Below are 22,575 nucleotides of genomic sequence, written 5' to 3'. Positions count from 1 at the left end.
CACAGAAAAAGGATGAATATTTTAAAGAAGAAAAATTATAATATTTACAACAGAAAGACTTTCTGTAATTTAGTCCTACATAAATTTTTAAAATAATAAAATGCACAAAATTGGCTTTGTAGGTCTAAATGTTACTTCATTTGGAGAGTGATTATATAGCCTGAGGGAGTTACCACTTCCGTCATCTCTATTTCCACACAGTGATAAGTGTACTGACTTGCATTAAAATCTCTTAAAATAAATTGTTAAATAACAAACTTAATAACAATGGCTTTTAAAATTACATTGATATCAAATCATTATGTTCTTGCTAAAATAGAAGCAAAGAATTGTTGTTGATGAACAGACTTAAAACTAAATTGAGAGTTTATGGATTTTAGTAAAAATGAATAAGTAGGTACTTTCTAAATAAACAAATGTATGTAGACATATATGATACATGTAAAATTGAACATGAACATGTTTCTAAGCTGGTTGGTATGTATAGACAAATTTAAATTCTGAAACCATGACTTTGGGAATAAATTTTGTGTAAGTATGTGTAAATACATAAGTAAATATTTTGAATATATGCATATGATCTCATATTCAACATATATTTTAAATTAAAAATGTTTACATTGAATTATAGTCCAAGAATCTGTTAGACACTAGATGTCACTAGAGTAAAGCAGAAAAAGATAGTTTTGTTTTGTTTTAAGTTTCAACTGCCAGAATAACATCCAATGGAAAATATGCAGCAGCATTTTATTAGACTCTGACCTCCATTTTTTAAGGATATTTAACTCAAATATTCAAGTTCACTCTAAGGTTACACTGGGATTAAATACACATAGGTATAGTCTTAAATGGGTGTGATTTTTACCTCTGTTCTCCACCCCCAAATCAAGGGGGGGGGGGAATATGTACTATAGACATGATTTTTGAGTTGTTGACTCAACAGACTTCTTAGAAAGCTAGATTTCGTCTTAACAGTCAAGTCTACTGAATTGTTGCAGGGAAACTGCTGCTTTAGGAATCTGTATTTTCCTCTCAAACAGGCAGGGTCTTAGAGTAAGGGTGAGGCCCTAAAATGAAGGGAATGTGCGCTGTCTGTCTCTCTCTCTCTCTTTTCTTTTTCTTTCTTCTTCGTTTCTGTATTCTGAGGATCAACCCCATTACCTAACACTCTAGGCAAGCACTCTACCATTGAGTTTATGTACCCAGTCCTAAAGTGACCTCAAAGAGTTATTTCTTGCATATAACAGATTCTTTGTTACCCATATATTCTGAAGTCACTGTAGCTCATACTTGGACTTGAAAACTTAGTGGTGAGGAACCTAGATTTTCTCTGTGATTTATTACTTGCACTTCACTTGCAACAACATTTTGGTGTGTTTTAAACTTTAAGTACTTATAATTAAATTACAATTACCCAGGGTGCTATCATAACCAGAATGATGATGAAAAATGATAATAAAATATACTTACTTAAAAAGTTCATTTCTGTCAATGGCTCTGTTGGTTTGGGGATCAATTGCATAGACAGTCAGGTCACATTTGCTGTAATCTTCTAAAGAAAAGGCATCCCCATGCCGGCGAGCACCAATGGATTCTACCACCACCTTGGCACCAGGAATTTGATCCTGAACATAGCGATCCAAAATCCTATAAATCAAACAAAGTAAAAACATGACATTACGATGGGTTTACTAGGGGAAAAAAAAATCACCCTCAACTTGAAATGACATTTAGGAAATAAAAAATGAAGGCAGCCTGGTTTTTGCTAATGTTTACTGAACATGAACCCTTGAAGGAAAGAACAACAACAAAATAAAAGACTTTTTTTTTGAGCATTTAACTCCCAGTGATGCTGGAAGTCAAATAAGGTAGGAAAAAGGTCATCAACCATGTCCTATTTAAGTCTAGATTTTTGAATTTATGATACCATTTAAGCTTTTATGTGGCTCATGGGAAAGGCCGATATGTTGTACAAATAAAGCTGTCTATGCTTTAAAGGAGCCAAGGGGGTCTTTGGACTCTTGACCTCACATAGTCAATGTCATAAATTACACCTCCCACCTATGTCTGAAATACCTGGAAGAGCTACACGCTAAGGTATAGGATTAGAATACATGATTTTTTAAGGGTACAAAGATCCTGAGGGCATTATAGCAATGAGAAAATGTTGACATATTTGCGTGGTAAGTTTACAAGGTTAAGATAAAAATATTTGATGCAAATATCAGAAGCTATTTAGGTGAACACAATCAGCTAAGAAATATATCATGTCATATCAGAATAATAATAGAAAAAGCAGATATAATATTAACTAATGGGTAATTTTCTGAAAATTGCAATTCTTCCAATTGTATAACTTGATTTTAATTGAAAATACAATTTACTACCATATAAATATTTGTTTTCTATTTTTCTACATATGGCAATTTCTTGTAGATTAATACTGGAATGCACATTAATTATTTATGAACATTTCAATGTTTAGTGTTTAACTATATGTGACAAATATGTTTACATTGCCTATACATTCAATTATCCTTGTGGAGTCCAACTGTGAAATATTTTCTTGGGTACATAACATATTCTAAAATCCTCTAACACATCTGAAAATAACTTTTGCTTAAGATATCAAATTGACCTACTTTCTGCTCTGTTAAAAATAAATTGCCTTAAGAGTTTGGCGTGTGCTTGGCTTGCCCTTATTACAAGAACAATCAGGATATTAAACTTTGGAGGAAATGGCTATGCGATTGTATGCCAGGGGACTCTGCCAATGGTAGTGAAATGCTCTGTCCATTTGTTTTCACATTTTATAGATGAGTTCAGTTGAAGGTTGTTCATTCTCCTTTTCTCTCATCATCCCACACTCATCCCTTCTTCATCTTACAGAATTGTTTCTGATGAGATTCTTGTGAAGAATCAAGATGCAAACAGTAGTAACATAGCATTGAAGAGCACAAAGCTTGGATTCAGTTTTCCCCTTTTACACATCAACGACATCATCTTAGACAAATAATTGTAAGCACTTAAAGTCTCAGTTTCCTTAAATACAAAATGAAAACATCATTCCTTATATGAAGTTTTGTGTGCATTCAGTAAACTAAAGATTTTACAAAAATCTTTATACATTTTTTCCAGATAGAAAGGGTTTCACAAATTATAATTATTGATATTATGATTGTAGCTAGAAATTTGGTTCTAGTATTTGCATTAACAGGTTTCTTCCTTGAATCTAATTAAAAATATTTAATTAATTTTTAAAACTATTAGTAAAGCATATTACTGATACAACTGAATCACAAATCAAAATCAAACAAATGTGAGTACATGATTTAAAAAAAAATGTAGAATGTGGGCTAGCTGTCCCATTCCTTTAGTTTAACAATTTATATCTTCTGCAGATCCTTTTGGCATTATTTGATATCATTGGAGGAAATTCCTCATGTATGTATGGATTAACTGTATGCTGTGCTACAATGAAGAAACATTTCTCTTAAGTCTGTATTTTCAACTGTGTTTCAGTGCAATATTGCAGAATCACATTAAGAAAAAATTAGTTGTAGAATGAAAAATTGTTGTACTAATTCCTTTAAGATTTCAGAGAATTATAAGTCAATGAAGTCTAAAATAAATGATAACATTTAAAACATGCAATAATGCCTTCTTCCTGAACATTATTTTCTTGGAACTTTTGGGATGAAATATATCTTATGATAATATTTATGTATTAAGCATTTTCTACATCTATCTTCATTACATATATTGCATATATATAATTTCATTATGTATGCATGCGTTTATTTCACATATACATACATATCTATGTGGATATGTATATATAAATATATGTAAACATATTTAAAGAGACATAATTTGAAATAGTCTCTATCTAATGTATTTCAAATTATCTCTCTTTAAATATGTTTACAAATCAAAAGAGATGTCTATGAAGATGTTTACATAATGTTAATAATGCTTAGGTTCAGGTGGTATAACTTAAACATTTTTGTGATTTTTCTTATTATTTAGTTTGAATTACTTAGAGTACACATAATAAAAACAATATAGTCATAATTTTAAAAAAATCTTTTAATTCTCTATGTCCTCTCCTTCAATTTCTTTAGGAAAAAATATCCATATGTAAGTCTATATGTTCAGAAATTTTAAAAATGTAAAACAATTAAGCTGGGTATACAGTTATATAACAAAATTACAGGAAAACTCAGGTAAGAGTTAAGTGGGAAGATTTTATTTATTCATTTATACATTCATTCAATATATTGTATGTATATATCACATTATTTTACCCACTCATCTTTCTGTGGATGCATTTGTTGATCCTATAATGAGGTTATTGTGAATAACACTGCAATGAACGTGGGCATGTAGATATTTTTTCAACATCCTGATTTCAGCTCTTTTAGATATATATCTAGAAGTGAGGTGCTAGATCATATGGTAATTATATTTTCTAATTTGGGGGAACCTCCATTCTTTTTTCCATTTTGCTCACATGGCCTGATATTTCAGCATGTAATTGCTCCATTTTCTCCACAACCTTACCAAAATGTTTCTTTTTTCTCTTTTGGTAACATCCATCCTAATAGTTGTAAGGTGATATCTTATTGTGGTTTTGGTTTGTATTCTCATGATAATTAGAGATGTTGAGCACTTTCACATACCTGTTGTACATTTGCATGTATTCTTTTGAGAAATGTCTAGTCAAGTCCTATGGCCATTTTGGCAGGGATCAGGGGATGTTGCCCTATACAAAAAGTAACTAAATATGAATTTAAATAATTGAATATAAGGTCTGAAACCACAAAATCTAGAAAAACACATAGAAGTAAATGTCTTGACCTTGGTTTTGGGGATGCTTTCTTTAGTATGATAACAAAAGCACAGGCAACAGAAACACAAATATCTAAATGGGAGTACAGCAAGGTATAAAATTTATGTAGCACAAAAGAAAAATCAGCAAAACAAGAAGGTCACCACCACAGTGAGAGAAAATATTTGCAATCCAAATATCTGGAAAGGGCAATTTCCAAAATACATAGAAAGTTCTTCTATATCTTTTCTCTCCCTTATCATTGACTTTGCATGATAATTATTTTTGGAAGTATCCCTTAGTTTTATAAAGCTTAATTCAAAGAAACCTAGGCTATTTTGGGGGTTGGGACTAGGGATGGGGTCTGTATTTTATAATTACTGAGTAATTTATTATCTGACTCAAAAACACACATAATTTTGGTATCTCTAAAAGAATAGTGTTTCCTGGACACAAAGCAAAGAATATATAATTAATCCTGGCATTTTCAGGTAAATGGATGGAGTTAGAAAAGATAATGTTAAATGAAGTTACCAATCCCAAAAAACCAAATGCCGAATGTTTTCTCTGATATAAGGAGACTGATTCACATTGGGGTAGGGAGAGGGAGCATGGGACAAATAGATGAACTCTAGATAGGGCAGAGGGGTGGGAGGGGAAGAGACGGGTCATGGGGTTAAAATGATGGTGGAATGTGATGGACATTATTATCCATAGTACATGTATGAAGACATGAATTCATGTGAATATACTTTGTATACAACTAGAGATATAAAAAATCTCTTGTGCTCTATGTATGTAATGAGAATTGCAATCCATTCTGCTGTCATATATAAAATAAAATAATAATTTTAAAAATAGCATGCTTATTAATTACATTTCCTGTAAAATATCAAACTTGGATTCAGGCAAAATTTCCTCTTAGAGCTAACTAGTAAATGTTACCTGTGCCTTGTGTTCCTTGAAAACAGTGATAATTAAGAGTCCTCCTACCCTTCTTTGTTCAGAGAAGTCACTGACTGCAAAGAATTCAGTGTTCCTACCATGACTTATATAAGACTCAGGGTGGTCCCTGGTTTATTTATAAGAAAGCCAAACACATTTCTATTCTGTATTTTATGAGTGATTAGGTGAACTGTTTTATCACTAATGATTGATAAAATCAAATCATTTTTTTGTTAGCCAAACTTTTTAAAAACTTGGTGACTCAGTAGACTTATTGGGTTAAATTTTCTCTTTCCTAGATCCCTTTAGGCTGACCCCTAACCCCTGCTTACCCTGATCCCCCATTACACCAACACCTCATACAACCTCTTCTTCAGTTCCCTAATAAAATAGGCTGATGTCTGGGTAAAACATTCTCTAATATCTACTTTACTGTATGGTCATCTTACTTTCCCCACATCCAATTCTTTCTAGCCTCATTTACTCCTCCCTGTAAAAGAAAATCCCTTTCTCTCTAAACTTTGAGATATTTGCAGACCTCTTGGTCAGAGAATTCAACATTACAACAGTCCTCCTTCCACTAGCACATTCTTTCACCTTTCCTACAATAGTCCTTTTGAATACCATCTCTTCTTGCTTAAATCCAAATTTGTCTTTATTTGACATATAATGCAATTATAGAAATTATTACTCCAATTTTCTCTTTATTCTTCCTATATAAGTCTGTGTATCAACAACTAAGACATGTGAGATACAATGGATTTTTGGCAAACTCAATGTAAAGCAAAATAATATTTATTATTCCCTTACTGTTCCAATGTGTTATGGACTTCATGTTTGCATCTGTCTAAACTTTACATATCAAGGTCCTAATTTTCCACTGTGGCTGTATTTGGATATGAGCTCTCCAGAGAAACAATAAGGTTAATGAGGTCCTAAGGGTGGAGCCTTGATCTAATGTCTTTAGAAGAAGAGACACCAGGAAGCTCCCTTCTCCCTCCAAAGGAGTACAGTGAGAAGCATCTGTCTTCAACCAAAAGGGAGAGCCCTCACCAGACATTCACCCTATTGGCACCTTGATCTTGGACTTCCACAGATCTCTAGAACTGTGAGAAAATAAATCTCTGCTGTTAAAGACACCTAGTCTGTAACACTGTCATGGCAGTCTGAGCAGACTAAAATGCAGTGTGAGCCAGCCAAGAAGTCCCCAAATCTCTGCTTGTATTTGTCACATTTCTTTCAGTTAATTTGTGTGAAATCTGGTCAACACTACTTAATTATAATTAAAAACTGTTCAAGCAAACTGTAAAATAATAAATAATGTCTAAACCATTTCTTTCTCTGCCACTAAAAATAGCAGTAACAAACAAACCCTAACCAACTGAAGATTTTTGTTCCCTGTTAATGAAATGCCATCCTATGTACTGTGACTCATGGGAAGATAGAGTCACAGGCTGCTTAAATCAGTTACTTCTATCACACACATACACAAAATATGCTTAAGACTGTGCTATCTATGACATAGGAATTGCATATAATGTTCATTAAAGCCAAAAAGAAGACATTATTTCTTGTCTGACTGGCATTTATATTCTTTCCCTGAAAACAGCCTGATTTTGATTTGAGCAATTAACCTTGTCTCCAACAGTCACACCTAGCAAGATATAAATCAGGAATCTTGTAGTCCCCTAGCTCCAGGTCAAAACAGACTACATGTGACCCAAACCATGTCATTCATTCTTTCAAACTTGGTTCTAGAATCAAAGAGAAGAGTTTTCTATAATTGAAATTTGTCCATGTAAGATATGTCTTCACCACATGGACATTGCCTATAAACTATTCTTACAGTTCTTGCTTCTCTAGCCTTTAGAGTTTCCCTTGTTATTAAACGTTTTCCACTTCTTTCAATTCTCTTAGTGAATTGAACTACCAACAGTCTTCCAATACATGTCATTTTGTTAAAGTGAGTCTGAACTTATTGTACATTGGAACTAACATTATACATTTTAAAATATAGAAATACCAAAGCATAAATTATTTTTTAATTGTTTCACGGCAGTAATATGTGTATGTTTGTCCTGGTCTCTAGTTCAATCTGTCTTTGTGATTCTAATGATCACACATTTTGCCTTATGCTTAAAGATGCAATGATTACTACATAATTTGATAGAAAATTGTTTATTTGATTTGCCTTGCATCAAAACTGCCCAAACTTGGAAGCAACAAATAATCCTTCAGTAGGTGAATGACAAACTGTGGAACATCCAGTCAGTAGAATGTTATTCAGTGCTAAAAGGAATGAGTAATCCATCACTAAAAATGTGGAGCAATCTAAACAATTACTAAGTGAAAGAAGCAAACTTGAGAAGGCTCCATACTGCATATTTCCAACTATAATTTTCCCTCAGTTTCCATGGGGGATTGGTTCCAGGATGCCTGTGAACTTCAAAACCTCTGAATGTTCTATACTGCTGTAGAAAATGACCTACTCTTTCCACACAGCTTATCAATACCTTCCTATATACTTTGAAATATATCAGGATTGTTTATGATATATAATATAAGGTAAAGCCCATGTAAATATTTATTTTGCTACATTGTTTAGGGAGTAAACAAGAAGAAAGTCTATACTTATCCAGTAAAGAATATTTTGGTTTTAGTTTTGATCTGCTATTGGTTGGACCCACCAAATACAAAGAGAAAATTATGTGCATCTTACAAAAGACAAAACTAAGAATAAATTAAAAAGTTGAGTACTTGCTAGGGATTGTGTTGAAGAAGGATGAATAGATGGAGCACAGAGAATTTTTAAGGCAGTGAAAATACTGTGTAATATTTTAAGGGGGCATATGTCATATACATTGTATAAATCCAGATAACATAGAGTACCAAGTAAGAACCTAATTTGAACTATGACACTTGAATGATTATGTGTTATACAGGTTCAACTGTCACAAATGTATTGCTGTGATGGGAAGATGTTAATAATAAAGAAGGGTATGCATGTGTGGGGCATGAGACATAGGGGAAATCTCTGTATTTTCCTCTTAATTTTATTATGAATGAAAAATTGCTCTAAAACAACAAAAAAAAATCTTTAAAAATTCAGTAAAAATGACCTACTGATATTAGAAAATAATAGTGTACCAAAAACATGAGATATTCAAAGTCTGGACAAGGTAAGTTGAAAAATTGTATGTAATAAAATGTTCTAGGCAATGGGAGCTTTGAAATGGAAGAAAAGAGCATTTAATATTTGAAAAAGTTTTTGAAGAAGAAGTCTTCCATTGCACAATGGGTAGAATACATTCAATGAAATGAATTCCATGTGAAAGAAAGAGCATGTTGGAAATATCACTCTTAAAAATATGTTTGGAAAAGCCAGGCACAGTTGTGCATGCCTGTAATCCCAGAGACTTGGGAAGCTGAGGCAGGAGCACTGCAAGTTCAAAGCTAGACTTGACAATTTGGTGATACTCTGTCTCGAAATTAAAAAAAAAAAAGGACTTTGTACATACCTCAGTGGTTTAATACCCATGGGTTCAACCCTTAATACCCCCCCCAAAAAAAAAATTGGATATGTGAAAAACAGTTGAGTGTGGAAAATACCTAGAAATAAAAAAGTTCAAATCAGGAACAATGTCATTTAGCCTTATTCATTGTTTATTATATATATATATATATATATATATATATATATATATATCATATATAAAATATGATACCCACTTTTTATAAGGTACTGGTCTATGTGGTAGGACTGTAGCAATGAACAATCGCAAAGTTATCTTGACTTGAAAAATTTTGTGTAAGCTTTGCTAGTTGTTTGATACCATTAATTATCCAGTGTGGGGTACACAGGACTTTTTTTCTTAGTTCTACTGCTTTTCTTTTATGCACATACAGGAAGAGACTATGGTATATATACTTTTAAAATAAGTGAATTTGTTCAATATAGTAAGAATTCAACAATATTACCTTTTCATCAGCAGGCACAGAGAAAAATACAGTAGTGTGGACTGTGTAGTCTACTACTTATCTAGGTTATTTAAGTATTATGTAGATTCAGGTAGAAACAAAATAAATGACAACATAACCATTATATTTACTATAAAAGAATAAATTAAAGGTGGCTGACCACCAAAATAATTGCCCTGAATTTACATTGTTGATAGCAACTTATCTATTTAAAAGACAAATACTATAGTCAAATATATTACAGAATAGTGTCCAAGTATGGCAAACTCCCTCAGAACAAAAGAAGTAGCTTTACTTGATCTCCTAAGAAGTGAAAAACTAGCAAAATAATTAGAATAATTGCAATAATTATTGAATAAAAATCAAATTTTAATTTAGAGTTTCATCATTACACTATGATTTAAAAGATCTACAACATACACAGAACATTTATATAATTATATACTATTTAGAAGCATTTTAAAACTGAAAACTTCTAAGGAACTATGTCAGTATAGATAATATAAGCTTTGTTATGGGAACATATTTAGTGTGCTACCATATTCTAAATCATATAAAATATAAAAGTTTAAGCAGCTTTTTAGAATAAACTTTGAAAAACATGTTAACTTTTTTTTACTATGAGAAAATCTGTTTTAAAATCAGAACTAAGGTTTTGAATAAAAACTGGCTCTCTTGTTCTTGAACCAAGTTATTTTAGGTACCTATCCCTGAATTTAAATTTACAGCATCAACTTAATCAGTTTCATATATACATGCATCTTCAATTGGATTCAGTCATATATTGCATTATACAAAATGAAAGTGTAAGGTCTTAATTGAAATAATTGCATAGCTGAGACAGATATTTACTTATGGTTGATTTAACTTTCATTTTTTTACCCTAAAATTATTATAACATCCATATTCTAAATTACCCATCAGTACTAATGAAAAATAAAGTGAAAGTATCATTTTTATGAGAATTTATGACTTTGCATGGTCAGTTCACTCTAAAGAAAAATAGGTTAAATTTTAAATCAGATTTACCTCCTGACAATTAATGCAGCAAAGAGAACCCAGTTTACTGCTGGACTATAGATACACATTAAATTAGCTTCCACTTTTATCTATCTGCGTGTTTCTAGAAATTACACAATCTCTCAGTTTTAGGGCATACCTCTGCAGAATGAGAACACTACCCACACATAACTTAAAGAGTGTGTAGAAGGAGTTAATTAGAAAACACCTACTAAATACACATAACCCAACAAATAGAGTGCTGTGTTACATTTGTGTTAGCTATAGGAATTTTTAAGGTTCCATGATTGTAAACTCTAATGCTTAGACTTTTGTTGCTGAAGTAAATGGTTTATATTTTAGTAGCAATATCTATCTATCTCTACTCTAGGAACTTGTCAATATTTTTCAAAAGCCTTCCTAAAAGAATCAAGTCACTGGGGACTGCTGGAGGAATACACAATACAGGTTTACTGTATTCCTAACTTCTTTGCTACATTATTATAAACCTATAGGGACTTTCCTCAGATTATAACCCAATTACTACTACCCATAGTCCTTAGCATTTGGTTCATTACATTCTATGGTCAACCCCCCTACCCTAACCCATATGATAACACTATTTTCTCTTAATTTGAAATCAGACTCAGAAATAATTCTGATTTTCTACCAAAAATGGTATTGTTTTGTTACCTTTGCAAATGATTCTATTCTTTTCTGTGTGTGTGTGTGTTTGCTTGTGTCTTTCACTTTTGTCTAGATAAGGTGAAAGGCAAGTTTGTGACCGCTTTGATTAGGCCTGCTTGCTTTAATTTCCGTCTTTTGTGTTTGCTTTATTTTTGTGAACTCATTTTCAATGTATTTTATCTTGTTTTACTGCTTGAATCATTGTAAGCTACTTAAATTCTCTTTGGAATAAGGTAGAATATTAAGTAGAATTAAATTTAGCCTCAAATGCATGAGACATAAATGAAAACAACTAAAATACATTTATCAAATTAACAATACAAATAAAATTTTCTTATATAAACGTGGTTGAATTTATTTCTCACATTAAAAAAGAGCAGCATTGTCTGAGGTAAATTGTGAATAAATTGAAGAAAGTTAAGAGAAGAATCATAGACATGATTAAGAAAATAGAGGATAAGCACCTTGAGGAACAGCTCAGTGGCAGACCACTCTCTCAGAATGTGTGAGGCCCTGGGTTCAATTTCCAGCACCTCAAAAAGAGGGAGAGGGGTGATATGATTGACTTTTGCTGATACATTATACTGTATCTTGATTGAATTGTAAACTAATGAGATGTTCTATTGGGCAAACTTATGGATTATAAAAACAATATAATGCTGTATTACTCATTTCATTTAAAACATGGAGAAAAATAGAAAATGAGAGAGAGAGAGAGAGAGAGAGAGAGAGAGAGAGAGAGAGAGAGATAGTTTCAAAAGAATTAAAGAACCCACTGTGTTTTTTGGAAATCTCTATAAAACAACTGTTATTTTAAATGTTGTAATAAAACAATATATACGAATGCCCTATTTTCATATTGTGATTTCCAATTATTTTCTATTTGGTGAGAGACAAAGCTCTGGAAACTAACCTGAATTGAATGATGTGATATATGAAGACCATAAAACAGATAAATGTTAGTTAAGTTTACTCACTCTATATATTTCTGCTTCTCTCTATAATTTCCAGATTTTTTATTAAAGACAAGTATAATAGAGAGCTAGAATAGGTCTTTTTCATTGTTTTATGATTAAATTTTTCTTACAGAATATTAATAACCACTTCCCCTCAAGTCACAGAAAAAATATTTCTGTATAATTTCTTTTGTCAATTAGTAAGATAATTTCTAAATTCTTTTAAAATATCAATTGCAAATCCACAGTTAAATTGAAAATATCAGAGTCAACATATTTACACCTTCAAGTGTTATTTATGTTATTTATTTTTCTCAATCTATCTCAATCTAGCCTTCAATCTTATTGTTTCCTTAAAATATTCTCTTTACTATTTGTTAATTTTTCTATGCTAATAACTATTTTTACAGGGCAAATGTGGATAATGCAAGAATATCTTCATTTTACTTAAAACTAAAAAAATAATGTTTTAATTGGATTTTCTATTAAAACATTATTTATATTCTATAATATAAATATATTCAACCTAGTAAAATTCTCCTTATCTTTTATTGAAAATAACAGCAATTGTTCAAAGATTTTAATTTTTTTAGAATTAAGGGCAAAAACAGAGGGTTCTTGATTTAATTATAGGAAATATTTTGTTTATTTTTTTATTTTTTACCTGTTACTGTGTCCAAATTTTGAATAAAAAATGAAAAATATAGAGTAGAAATAATAGTAATGCTTACAGAATATACCATCTATATATGCCAGTGAAGCCTCATCCTTTATTTTAATCTATTACATTTTTATGTTATTTAAAAAGCTTGGGAAAACAGCTCAAATATGATTTTAATTTTTTTAATATCATATCTTCAGATAGGACATATTAGTTGAGAAAACTGATTTATTATTCTTCTATACTTTGTTTCTCCCAACATAAACCAGTATGGTTTTAATTATAAATACTCAAAAATTTGTTAATTAATGGACAATGACTATGTTGGACATCAAAATAAGAAACTAACTGAAACAAATAGGACAGTTTACATGACTCTTTACTAAATAAACATACAAAAGAATCTTTGGAAAACTATTTGATGAGTCATTTGCTTTGGTTACTTCACTTATAGGAAAATATGGACAAACTTGGAAAATGCAAGTGACACAAAATAAAAAAGAATTTGTCTTAATGTATATAACATATAATATTTATTAATTATTATTATAATTTTCAGCCATTTTTAACAGATGACTAATCTTTAATATAAATAATTTATTTATGTTAAATTAAAAACTTTTAACTCTCAAAAACAACTACTAGAAGTGAAATGTACAGAACACCCTTATTGAAGCCTCCTTTCATTGATGCTGTTAGTTCAATAATAAAGGATCATACATAATTAAGAATACTTTCATATGATACTGAATACTATATAGACATTAAATCTGTACAATTTTTGACATCTCAAAGATTTAAGCATTAAAGATACTACTGCAGGGCTGGGGATATAGCTCAGTGGTAGAGTGCATGATTAGCATATGTGAGGCCTAGATTTAATTCCCAGTACCACCCTAAAATATACTACTTCAATTTGCATGATTATTTATATAAAAACATATATTTAAAATATAATTGGATAGTGGGCTATCTTTTATTCTAAAAATAATTAGTGTTTCTTATAATGAATTAAAAGTCTTTCTTCTTGCAAGAAGAGATTACTTTTCCTTCTCTACCAAAATAAAACTAAAAGCTAAATATTTCAGGAAAATAAAAAATCAATTACCTTTGTGCTGAAGAATTACCAAGGGCTTAGCTAAAATCAAATTGCATTCATCTTTAAAAAAAAGAATAGAGAATTTTACCTTGTATATTAAAATACAGGATTTCATTACTATATTAGAATTTGTGTTCTACTTTTATGATTGGCTTTAATATATTTTATAATTATTTCATTCATATTTCAGAAAATATTTTTTTCACAAATTGTACTATCAAAATGGCTATATTCCATTATTTGATAAAAATTAGGCCATTTATTGATCAATAGAGTAGAAGTAAGGGAACAGGGGGAGGAAAGAGGGGAGGAAAAGATGAAATACTGGAAACTGAATTAGAGCAAATACTCCATGCTTGTATAATTATATCAAAGTGAGCCCTAATGTTATGTATAAATAAAAAGAACCAATAAAACAAAACAAGCAAATAAATAAAAAGGAAATAGTACAGAAAAAGAGCAAAGGAAAAATAATGGTAGAAGTTTTATAAAAATAAAATATAAGCATTTCAATATATTATGCTTAAAATCCTTCAATAAAAATATGACTGACTTCCATAAAATATAAGCATTTCAATATATTATGCTTAAAATCCTTCAATAAAAATATGACTGACTTCCAGAAAAAGTTAGACCATTCGTAATAATTTTCTACTGATCATTTCTTTCAACTATCTATGTGATAAGTTAACTTAGAGAAAATTTGCATGTTTCTGGTAACTTACTTAGAAAACACAGCTTATAGGACAAGCTATTCAACTTAAGAAACTCTTAAGGTGGCTGTGGTTACCATATTGGACAGACAAGGACTCTCCATATTAAGCTGAATTTGAAGTCTTCAAGTGACCTATGAGGTTCCATATAACTTATTTTCTACTTTCTTATCTGTATTTTGATTTGCTGAGCATACTCTACCTGAGTTTTTATATCTGCAGTTCCCTCTTTCTTTGTGGTTATTTGAATTTAATTGCATAGTCATATGGTTTTCTACCTTAGTTTATTCAGTTATCTCTTCAGATTTAATCTTATCAAATAGGCTTTCCTTAACTACCTTCCTTAAATTAGTATAACCTACCTGCCACAATTTTACATTTGCAAGTTATATTTACTTGTGTTTGTTGGAATTGAAGTACCTAATATCATAATATATATTAGCTTATTAATATGCTATTTTATTCACTGTTTCCTTTCAAGAGAAAATAAACTTCATGTAATCGTTGTTTTCTGGTTTATCTGAGTGCTTACAACTCGTAACTAACTTTTTAATGAGTAAATCACTAGCTTTATGTTATGGATATTAGCACATTAAAGAGTTCAATTTATTATCCGTGATTTCTTAGCTAATCATTAGTGGGGTGTAGCTTAAGCATAACTCCTTCTAACTCAAACAGAATTTAACCTTTCTCTTCAAGACCAAGTCTTTATTATACTGATTTAAGAAAATGTAAGTAATGAAATTTATCATTTACTGTTTCATGGATTTGCTTGTCAAAAGACATCTGAATTCTTATCCTAGAAATATGTGTTTTGGCTAGATTTCCAAAGTATGTTTTGTAACTTTAATTCCAGGAACTATAAATTGATTACACAGACACATTTTAGGTGCTCTATAAATATTTCATGGAGATGAGACTCTTGCACATTAAATCAATAACTGCTTCAATAAAGTCCTACTAAAATTGAATTTTCATATTGTATTTAGTAAGTAAGAGAAGCACTGGAGCAACTCTGAGACCTAAATTACTGCTTCCAATTTGTATAGAATTTCCAAAATATTTTTTATATAATCTTAGGATTTAAGTTTTAGAACCCCAATCATTATTAATTATTATTAAGTTTATTAATTTGGGGTTTATAGTGAAGAATAAGAAGAAATGAAGAAGTCAAGAAATAAAAATACATTTTAGTTTTTTCTATGTATGCTTATTTTTAAGTATTTGTTGATGTTAAATTGTTCCTACTCTTATCCTCCTAGCTGTTACCTCTATGCCTTAATCTCAAGAACGTTTAAGTAAGAAAAACACAAAGTTCCAAACAGATAAATTCTAAGATCAACCTGAGACACTGCAGATGTGTAAGGCCATCTGTAGGAAGACTAGGATAACATACTTACACTGAAATTTGTTGAATGCATTAATCTAATTAAAAATAGATGTTTCACCAGGCATTGTGATGCACACCTATAATCCCAGTGACTTAAAAGCTGAGGCAAGAGGATTGCAAATTCAATGTCAGTCTCAGCAATTTAGTGAAACCCTGTCTCAAAATAAGAGATAAAAAAGGCTGAGGAGCGCTGGGATCCTGGGTCAGTGGTAGAGCGCTCCCCTATCATGGGCTGGACTGGGGTTCGATCCTCAGCACCACATATAAATAAAAAGGCATTGTGTTGTGTCCATCTACACCAAAAAATAAATATTAAAAAACGCAAATATATTTATAAAAAGGCTAAGGATATAGCTCAGTGGTAAAGAATTCCTGGGTTCAAGCCCCAGTACAAAAACAACAACTAAAAAAAAAAAAAAAAAAAAAAGATGTTTTATTACCAACGGGATTTGACCAGTTGTTTAAGCATGACATAATTAAAATGATTTTAAAATGTATTGAAACAATTTAAGCCCATTTGGGGAAATGTGGAACTAATCATTATCACCATTATAGCAGCCAAGATTTACTCTAAGCATTCTAGTTTCCAGGTGCTATGCTGTTAGCTATCAAACTGTAGTAGTCTTGTTTGCAAAAACTTTTTCATCACAAAGTGGATATAAGGTTATTAAGTTTTCCTTTCATCAAGTTTCCTGATTCATCATAATTTTAGACTTTCCAAGGAAACTTTGGATTATGTTTTGGCCTTAAATATGGGTCTACCTAAAGGAAAAAAATAAAAGTGATAATCTCATGGAATTCAAAATGTCCACTTCATTTATAACAGGAATGTCTCATGGGAAATACAGAAAGTGGCTTTGATGATGAAATGACTTGTCATCTATGAATGTCCACAGGGAATGAACATGTTAATTAGTCTGGTCACTGGAACAATAAATTTTTATATTTAATTAAACTAATTGGCACTCTGTGGTCTACATGGTTTATGTTTATATTTTATTACTCTTTAGTACTGATAGGATGAACATGTAGGGATTCACACTGCTTAATCAGGTCTAAAAGTTCTACTGTTTTCATCAACTAAGGTAACTTTCAAAAAGTGGTCAATACAACAATAAGTGCTGGAGAGGATGCGGGGAAAAGGGCACTCTTGTTCATTGCTGGTGGGATTGCAAATTGGTGCAGCCAATTTGGAAAGCAGTATGGAGATTTCTTGGAAAGCTGGGAATGGAACCACCATTTGAACCAGCTATTCCCCTTCTCGGTCTATTCCCTAAAGACCTAATAAGAGCATGCTACAGGGACACTGCTACATCAATGTTCATAGCAGCACAATTCACGATAGCAAGATTGTGGAATCAGCCTAGATGCCCTTCAATAGATGAATGGATAAAAAAAAATGTGGCATTTATACACAATGGAGTATTACTCTGCATTAAAAAATGACAAAATCATAGAATTTGGAGGGAAATGGATGGCATTAGAGCAGATTATGCTAAGTGAAGCTAGTCAATCTTTAAAAAACAAATACCAAATGACCCCTTTGATATAAGGGGAGTAAACAAGGACAGGGTAGGGACGAAGAGCTTGAGAAGAAGATTTACATTAAACAGGGATGAGAGGGGGGAGGGAAAGGGAGTGAGAAGGGAAATCGCATGGAAATGGAAGGCAATCCTCAGGGTTATACAAAATGATATATAAGAGGAAAGGAGGGGTAAGACAAGATAATACAAATGGAAGAAATGATTTACAGTAGAAGGGGTAGAGAGAGAAAAGGGGAGGGGAGGGGAGGGGAGGGGTGATAGTAGAGAATAGGACAGACAGCAGAATACATCAGACACTAAAAAGGCAATATGTCAATCAATGGAAGGGTAACTGATGTGATACAGCAATCTGTATACGGGGTAAAGTTGGGAGTTCATAACCCGCTTGAATCAAACTGTGAAATATGATGTATTAAGAACTATGTAATGTTTTGAACGACCAACAATAAAAAAAAAAGTGGTCAATATATTCCTTCCTGAGAAAAATCTAAAATCAGAGGCTAGAGTTGTGGCTCAGTGATAGAATGCTTACCTAGTACATTCAGAGCACCACATTAAATAAATAAATAAATAAAGGTATTGTGTCCAACTACAACTAAAAAACAACAACAAAAATATTTTTAAAATCTACAAAGAGGAATCAGGAATGGAAAGGACCATCCCTTTAACAATTGGTGGTAGAAAAACTGAGTATCTACATATAATAGAATATACCATATATAAAAACTAACTTTAAATAGATTAAAGACCTACAAGTAAGACCTAAAGCTATAAAACCCCAGTAAAGAACATATAAGTATAGTTACATACTATTACATTTGGTAATGATTTGTTGAATGGGATGCCAATACCATAGTCCACAAAAGCAACAACAGACAAATGGGATGACATCAAATTTAAAATCTTGTGTTTATTATAGGACCCAACCAACAAAGCAAAAAGGTAACCTATGGAACCACACAAAAAGCTGCAAATCCGATGTCTGGTGAGGAGTTTATATCAGAATATATGAAGAATTTCCTTCCCCAGCTTAACTACAAAAAATTCAAATAACTCCTGTGAAAATAGTCAAACAACTCAGACATTGATTCAAAGATTACATACAAACAGCTAATTGCATACAAAAATATGCTCAATTTTATTACTCACCAGAAATATTCAAATGAAAAACACAACAATGTATGACCTTGAACCCTTTATGATGGTTACTATCAACAAAATTAAAAGAAAAAGAGAAATCTTTGATAGGAATGTGAAGTAGTACAAAGCTTTGTGTACTTTTGGTGTAAAATGATACATATATTATAGAACAGTATTATGTTCTTTAAAACTATTAATGAATTAGAACTCCAATATATTCCAAAAATTTCACCTGTGGGCATATATACAGAAACATGAAATCAAGGTCTATACAAGATATTTGTATACCTATGTTCATAGAAGCAGTATTCACAATACCCATGAAGTAGAAGGAACCCAAATGTTTTTCAAGGGGTGAATGGATAAACAAAATATAGTAGGCACATACAATAGAATAAAATTTAGCCTTAAAATAGGACTAGAACTGACATAATACACCATGGATGAATATTGATGCTATTACATTAAGTGAAATAAGCCAATTACAAAAGGAGAGATTGTATTATTCTATTTACATGATATATTTAAAGTAATAAAATTTATATATTTAGAAAGTAAAATGATGGGATAACGGGAGAGGGAGATTTGTTACTTAATGTGTATAGATTTTCAGTTCCACAAGATAAAAACATTCTGGAAATCTGTTTAAGAGCAATGTATAAAATTTTAACAATAAAAAGTTATAAATTTAAAAATCGCTAAAATGATAAAATTTATTCTGTGAAATTTTAGCACAATGAGAAAAGGAATGAAGCAAATATGTGTCTTTTTGTTTAATATACTGGAAAAGACATATTTAATACTTTCAAGATTATTAAAAGAGAGCTGCGGGTGTACCTCAGTGCAGAGTACTTGCTTAGTGTGTGCAAAGTCCTGGGGTTTCATCACCAGTATTAAAAAGAAAATTATCAAAAGATAGATGTCTTTATTCCAGTTTTCAAGATAAGAAAGTATAGCCACAAGTATTAACTATCTTGCCCATTTACAATAGAATCTCATATGTACTTTTGAATTCATAAACTGTCATTCATTATAGAGTTAAGTTCTTTTTTAAAAATGTTCAAAAACATGATATCATTCTATGTAAAGTTGAACTGTCCTTTAAATAAAATTCTCTTTATGTAAAAAGTTTAACATTCATTGTATATTCATAAGATTCATTGTAAAGGTATATAATTTAGTTCTCAACAATCTTATAGGCTTTATTAGTTCTTATTGACCAAAGGTGAAACTTAGGTCTGAAACAATCAGTTGTTATAGTCTGTGTTACAAACCAGTCATATGAAGTTCAAGCTCCTTTTGCAATCATACATTTATCTGAAGTTGTAAAACAATTTTTTTCTTCTTCATATGATCACATCCACCATATCCAATAGGGTCATCATGTCTTACAAATCTCTACAAAACTGTACTTTTGTTTTGTATTTTCTATTTCAGTTTAATTAAATATAAAGAAAAGGCATCATGATTTTTTGTGCACAAGACACTCATTGAATAGAAGTATCAAGTTCCTAATATATAACTACAGTTAGAGCAATAAAAATAAATTTCCTACCTACATAAAGATTATATTCTAGTGGGAAAATGACATATTTGCCAAAATATTAGATAATGCTTTGAAGACAAATAAAACAGAATAAAGGGTTAGAGTTTAAAAAGGATTCCATATGAAAGCGCAGAACACACACACAAACACACAAATAAATACAAGATATTATAATTACAAAATATGTTAGGATAGTTTAGAATGAAATAGTGAAGATATTTTAATACTGTATGATAGTATAAAATTAGAGAATAGCAGCCTAATAAATAATGGAAACTATAACTGAGTCAACAACATATTTGACCATGTAATGTCCAATGTTAACAAAGAATAAGAACATGCTACATGTTTTATATAACTAAGAAGACATATTGTTCAAAATTAGTTTTAATATGGTTTTATAGAATAATCTCTAGAAACTGAGACACACTATTTTTAAAACTAACATTTTCTGGACTAGCTGGATTGCTAACATAATACATTTTATTTTTTATATAATCTAGGACTGCAAATGAAGCATACATTAAACTATGGATGTAATTGCCAAAATATTAGCAATTTGCAGTGTTTTGAAGTTTTGTTGCTGTATCAATCAAAGCATTCAGAATAATAAAATCTTCTCAAACCTTTTATTGATCCCTGAAGGTAGTATCAAAATATTTTCATATTTCCAATGTAGCTCTATAGAGAAAATAGTAATCTAACTTATCATGAAGAAACTCTTTTAAAAGATAGCTTTAATCTGAATATCATAATGATTAAAATGACTTAATAAAATTAAAATCAGTCATATGAAAATAAATATATAAGTAAACAAAATCCATTACTCTGTAAGATCTTCTATCTTTTTTTCCACTAAAGTAGGTGGCACATTGGAAACAATGACTTGCATATCCAGCTGATTGACCACAGAGACCTGAAAAACAGAAGAAAAATAACTCATTTATTTTTACTCAAAAATTCAACACAATCTATAGAGAGAATAATTTTATGTTGCCATCTACTTTTTATATAGGGTCCAACTTCTTTACCATCTATGTTGCACATAGATACCTTATCAGGGAGTCAGAGTCATAGTTACAACAGTCACTTAATTAAATTAAATGTGAAGTAGCCACAAGATTATGGGGAGAATTGCAAGTGTTGCAAATCAGAGTACACACAATTCCTTTGAAGAGCTCTGCTACCATTTAATTCTACTGAATATTACTATTTAGAAAGAAAATTCAGATTTGCTGAATATTTCAATGAAGAGAAAAAATGCAAACGGTTATGAAAAAATTTTTGCAAACAATTAAAAACATTTATAACCATTTTTTAGCCTAATACATCAGGTCTGAAGACTGTATACTAAGCCAGGGATCTGTTGGCTTATCACCTATGCACAACAGTTAACATGGGCAGTATGACCTCTGTACCTCTAACTCATTATATAACTATCTGGACCCAAATCTGTAAGTTTTACTTAAACAGATCAGTCCTGATTCTTTATTTACAAAAGTCATGTAACCTCATTAGAAAAATTGATTTTCACAGTTTTTATGTAACTTTTTCTCTTCTTATTGGTCCTGGATAAAAAGAACAAAGTTATGTAGAAACCTTTTCAAATTACTTTTGAATGTTAGCAGAAAAACACATGAAAAATCTCTAGATGTACATATATAAAACTTATGAAATTCTTTATTTCCTTCTGTCTCTTTCTCTTTTAATATTAAACCATGAAAAATCAGAAAAATATCTAGTGAAAAAGAAATATCCTGGAAAAATAACAATCATAAGACATTATTTAAACAATAAATATCTTCACCAGAACCTCCTGAACCTCCTGAACCTCCCATCATATTCTATAACTGCCCTCTCACCTGGACTCAGAAATTCTGAACTAGTGGCCTCAGGAATGAGGAGCTATCCCAGAGTATTTGTGCGGAAATACTTCCAACTACTTAGTAGGAGGAGGTTCAGGAGTGATATCATGGTAGTTATTGACAGGCAAAGCAATGAAGAGCATAAGCAGTATATTGAAGGGATGACAGAGAATAGGGGTAATCATTCTTTATTTCCTTTAATACAAGTTAACATCACTGTC

At 31.0% G+C, this 22,575-nt stretch overlaps 1 protein-coding gene across 4 annotated transcripts in view; it reads right to left on the bottom strand.

Annotated features, from left to right (window-relative positions):
- The window catches only part of Pcdh15 (protocadherin related 15), a 1,597,439-nt gene that overhangs the window by 28,841 nt on the left and 1,546,023 nt on the right, over nt 1-22,575 (bottom strand). For all 4 annotated transcript variants that reach the window (XM_078041965.1, XM_078041960.1, XM_078041968.1 and 1 more), the window contains 2 exons: nt 21,317-21,405; nt 1,471-1,647 (listed from right to left, as the gene is read on the bottom strand). In XM_078041965.1, the coding sequence (XP_077898091.1) occupies nt 1,471-1,647; nt 21,317-21,405 (266 nt within the window). The remainder of the gene's footprint in view (nt 1-1,470; nt 1,648-21,316; nt 21,406-22,575) is intronic.

This window comes from Ictidomys tridecemlineatus, chromosome 1 (assembly GCF_052094955.1).
Source record: "Ictidomys tridecemlineatus isolate mIctTri1 chromosome 1, mIctTri1.hap1, whole genome shotgun sequence".
NCBI classification, from domain to species: Eukaryota; Metazoa; Chordata; class Mammalia; order Rodentia; family Sciuridae; genus Ictidomys; species Ictidomys tridecemlineatus.
This window is presented reverse-complemented; position numbering and strand designations above follow the sequence as displayed.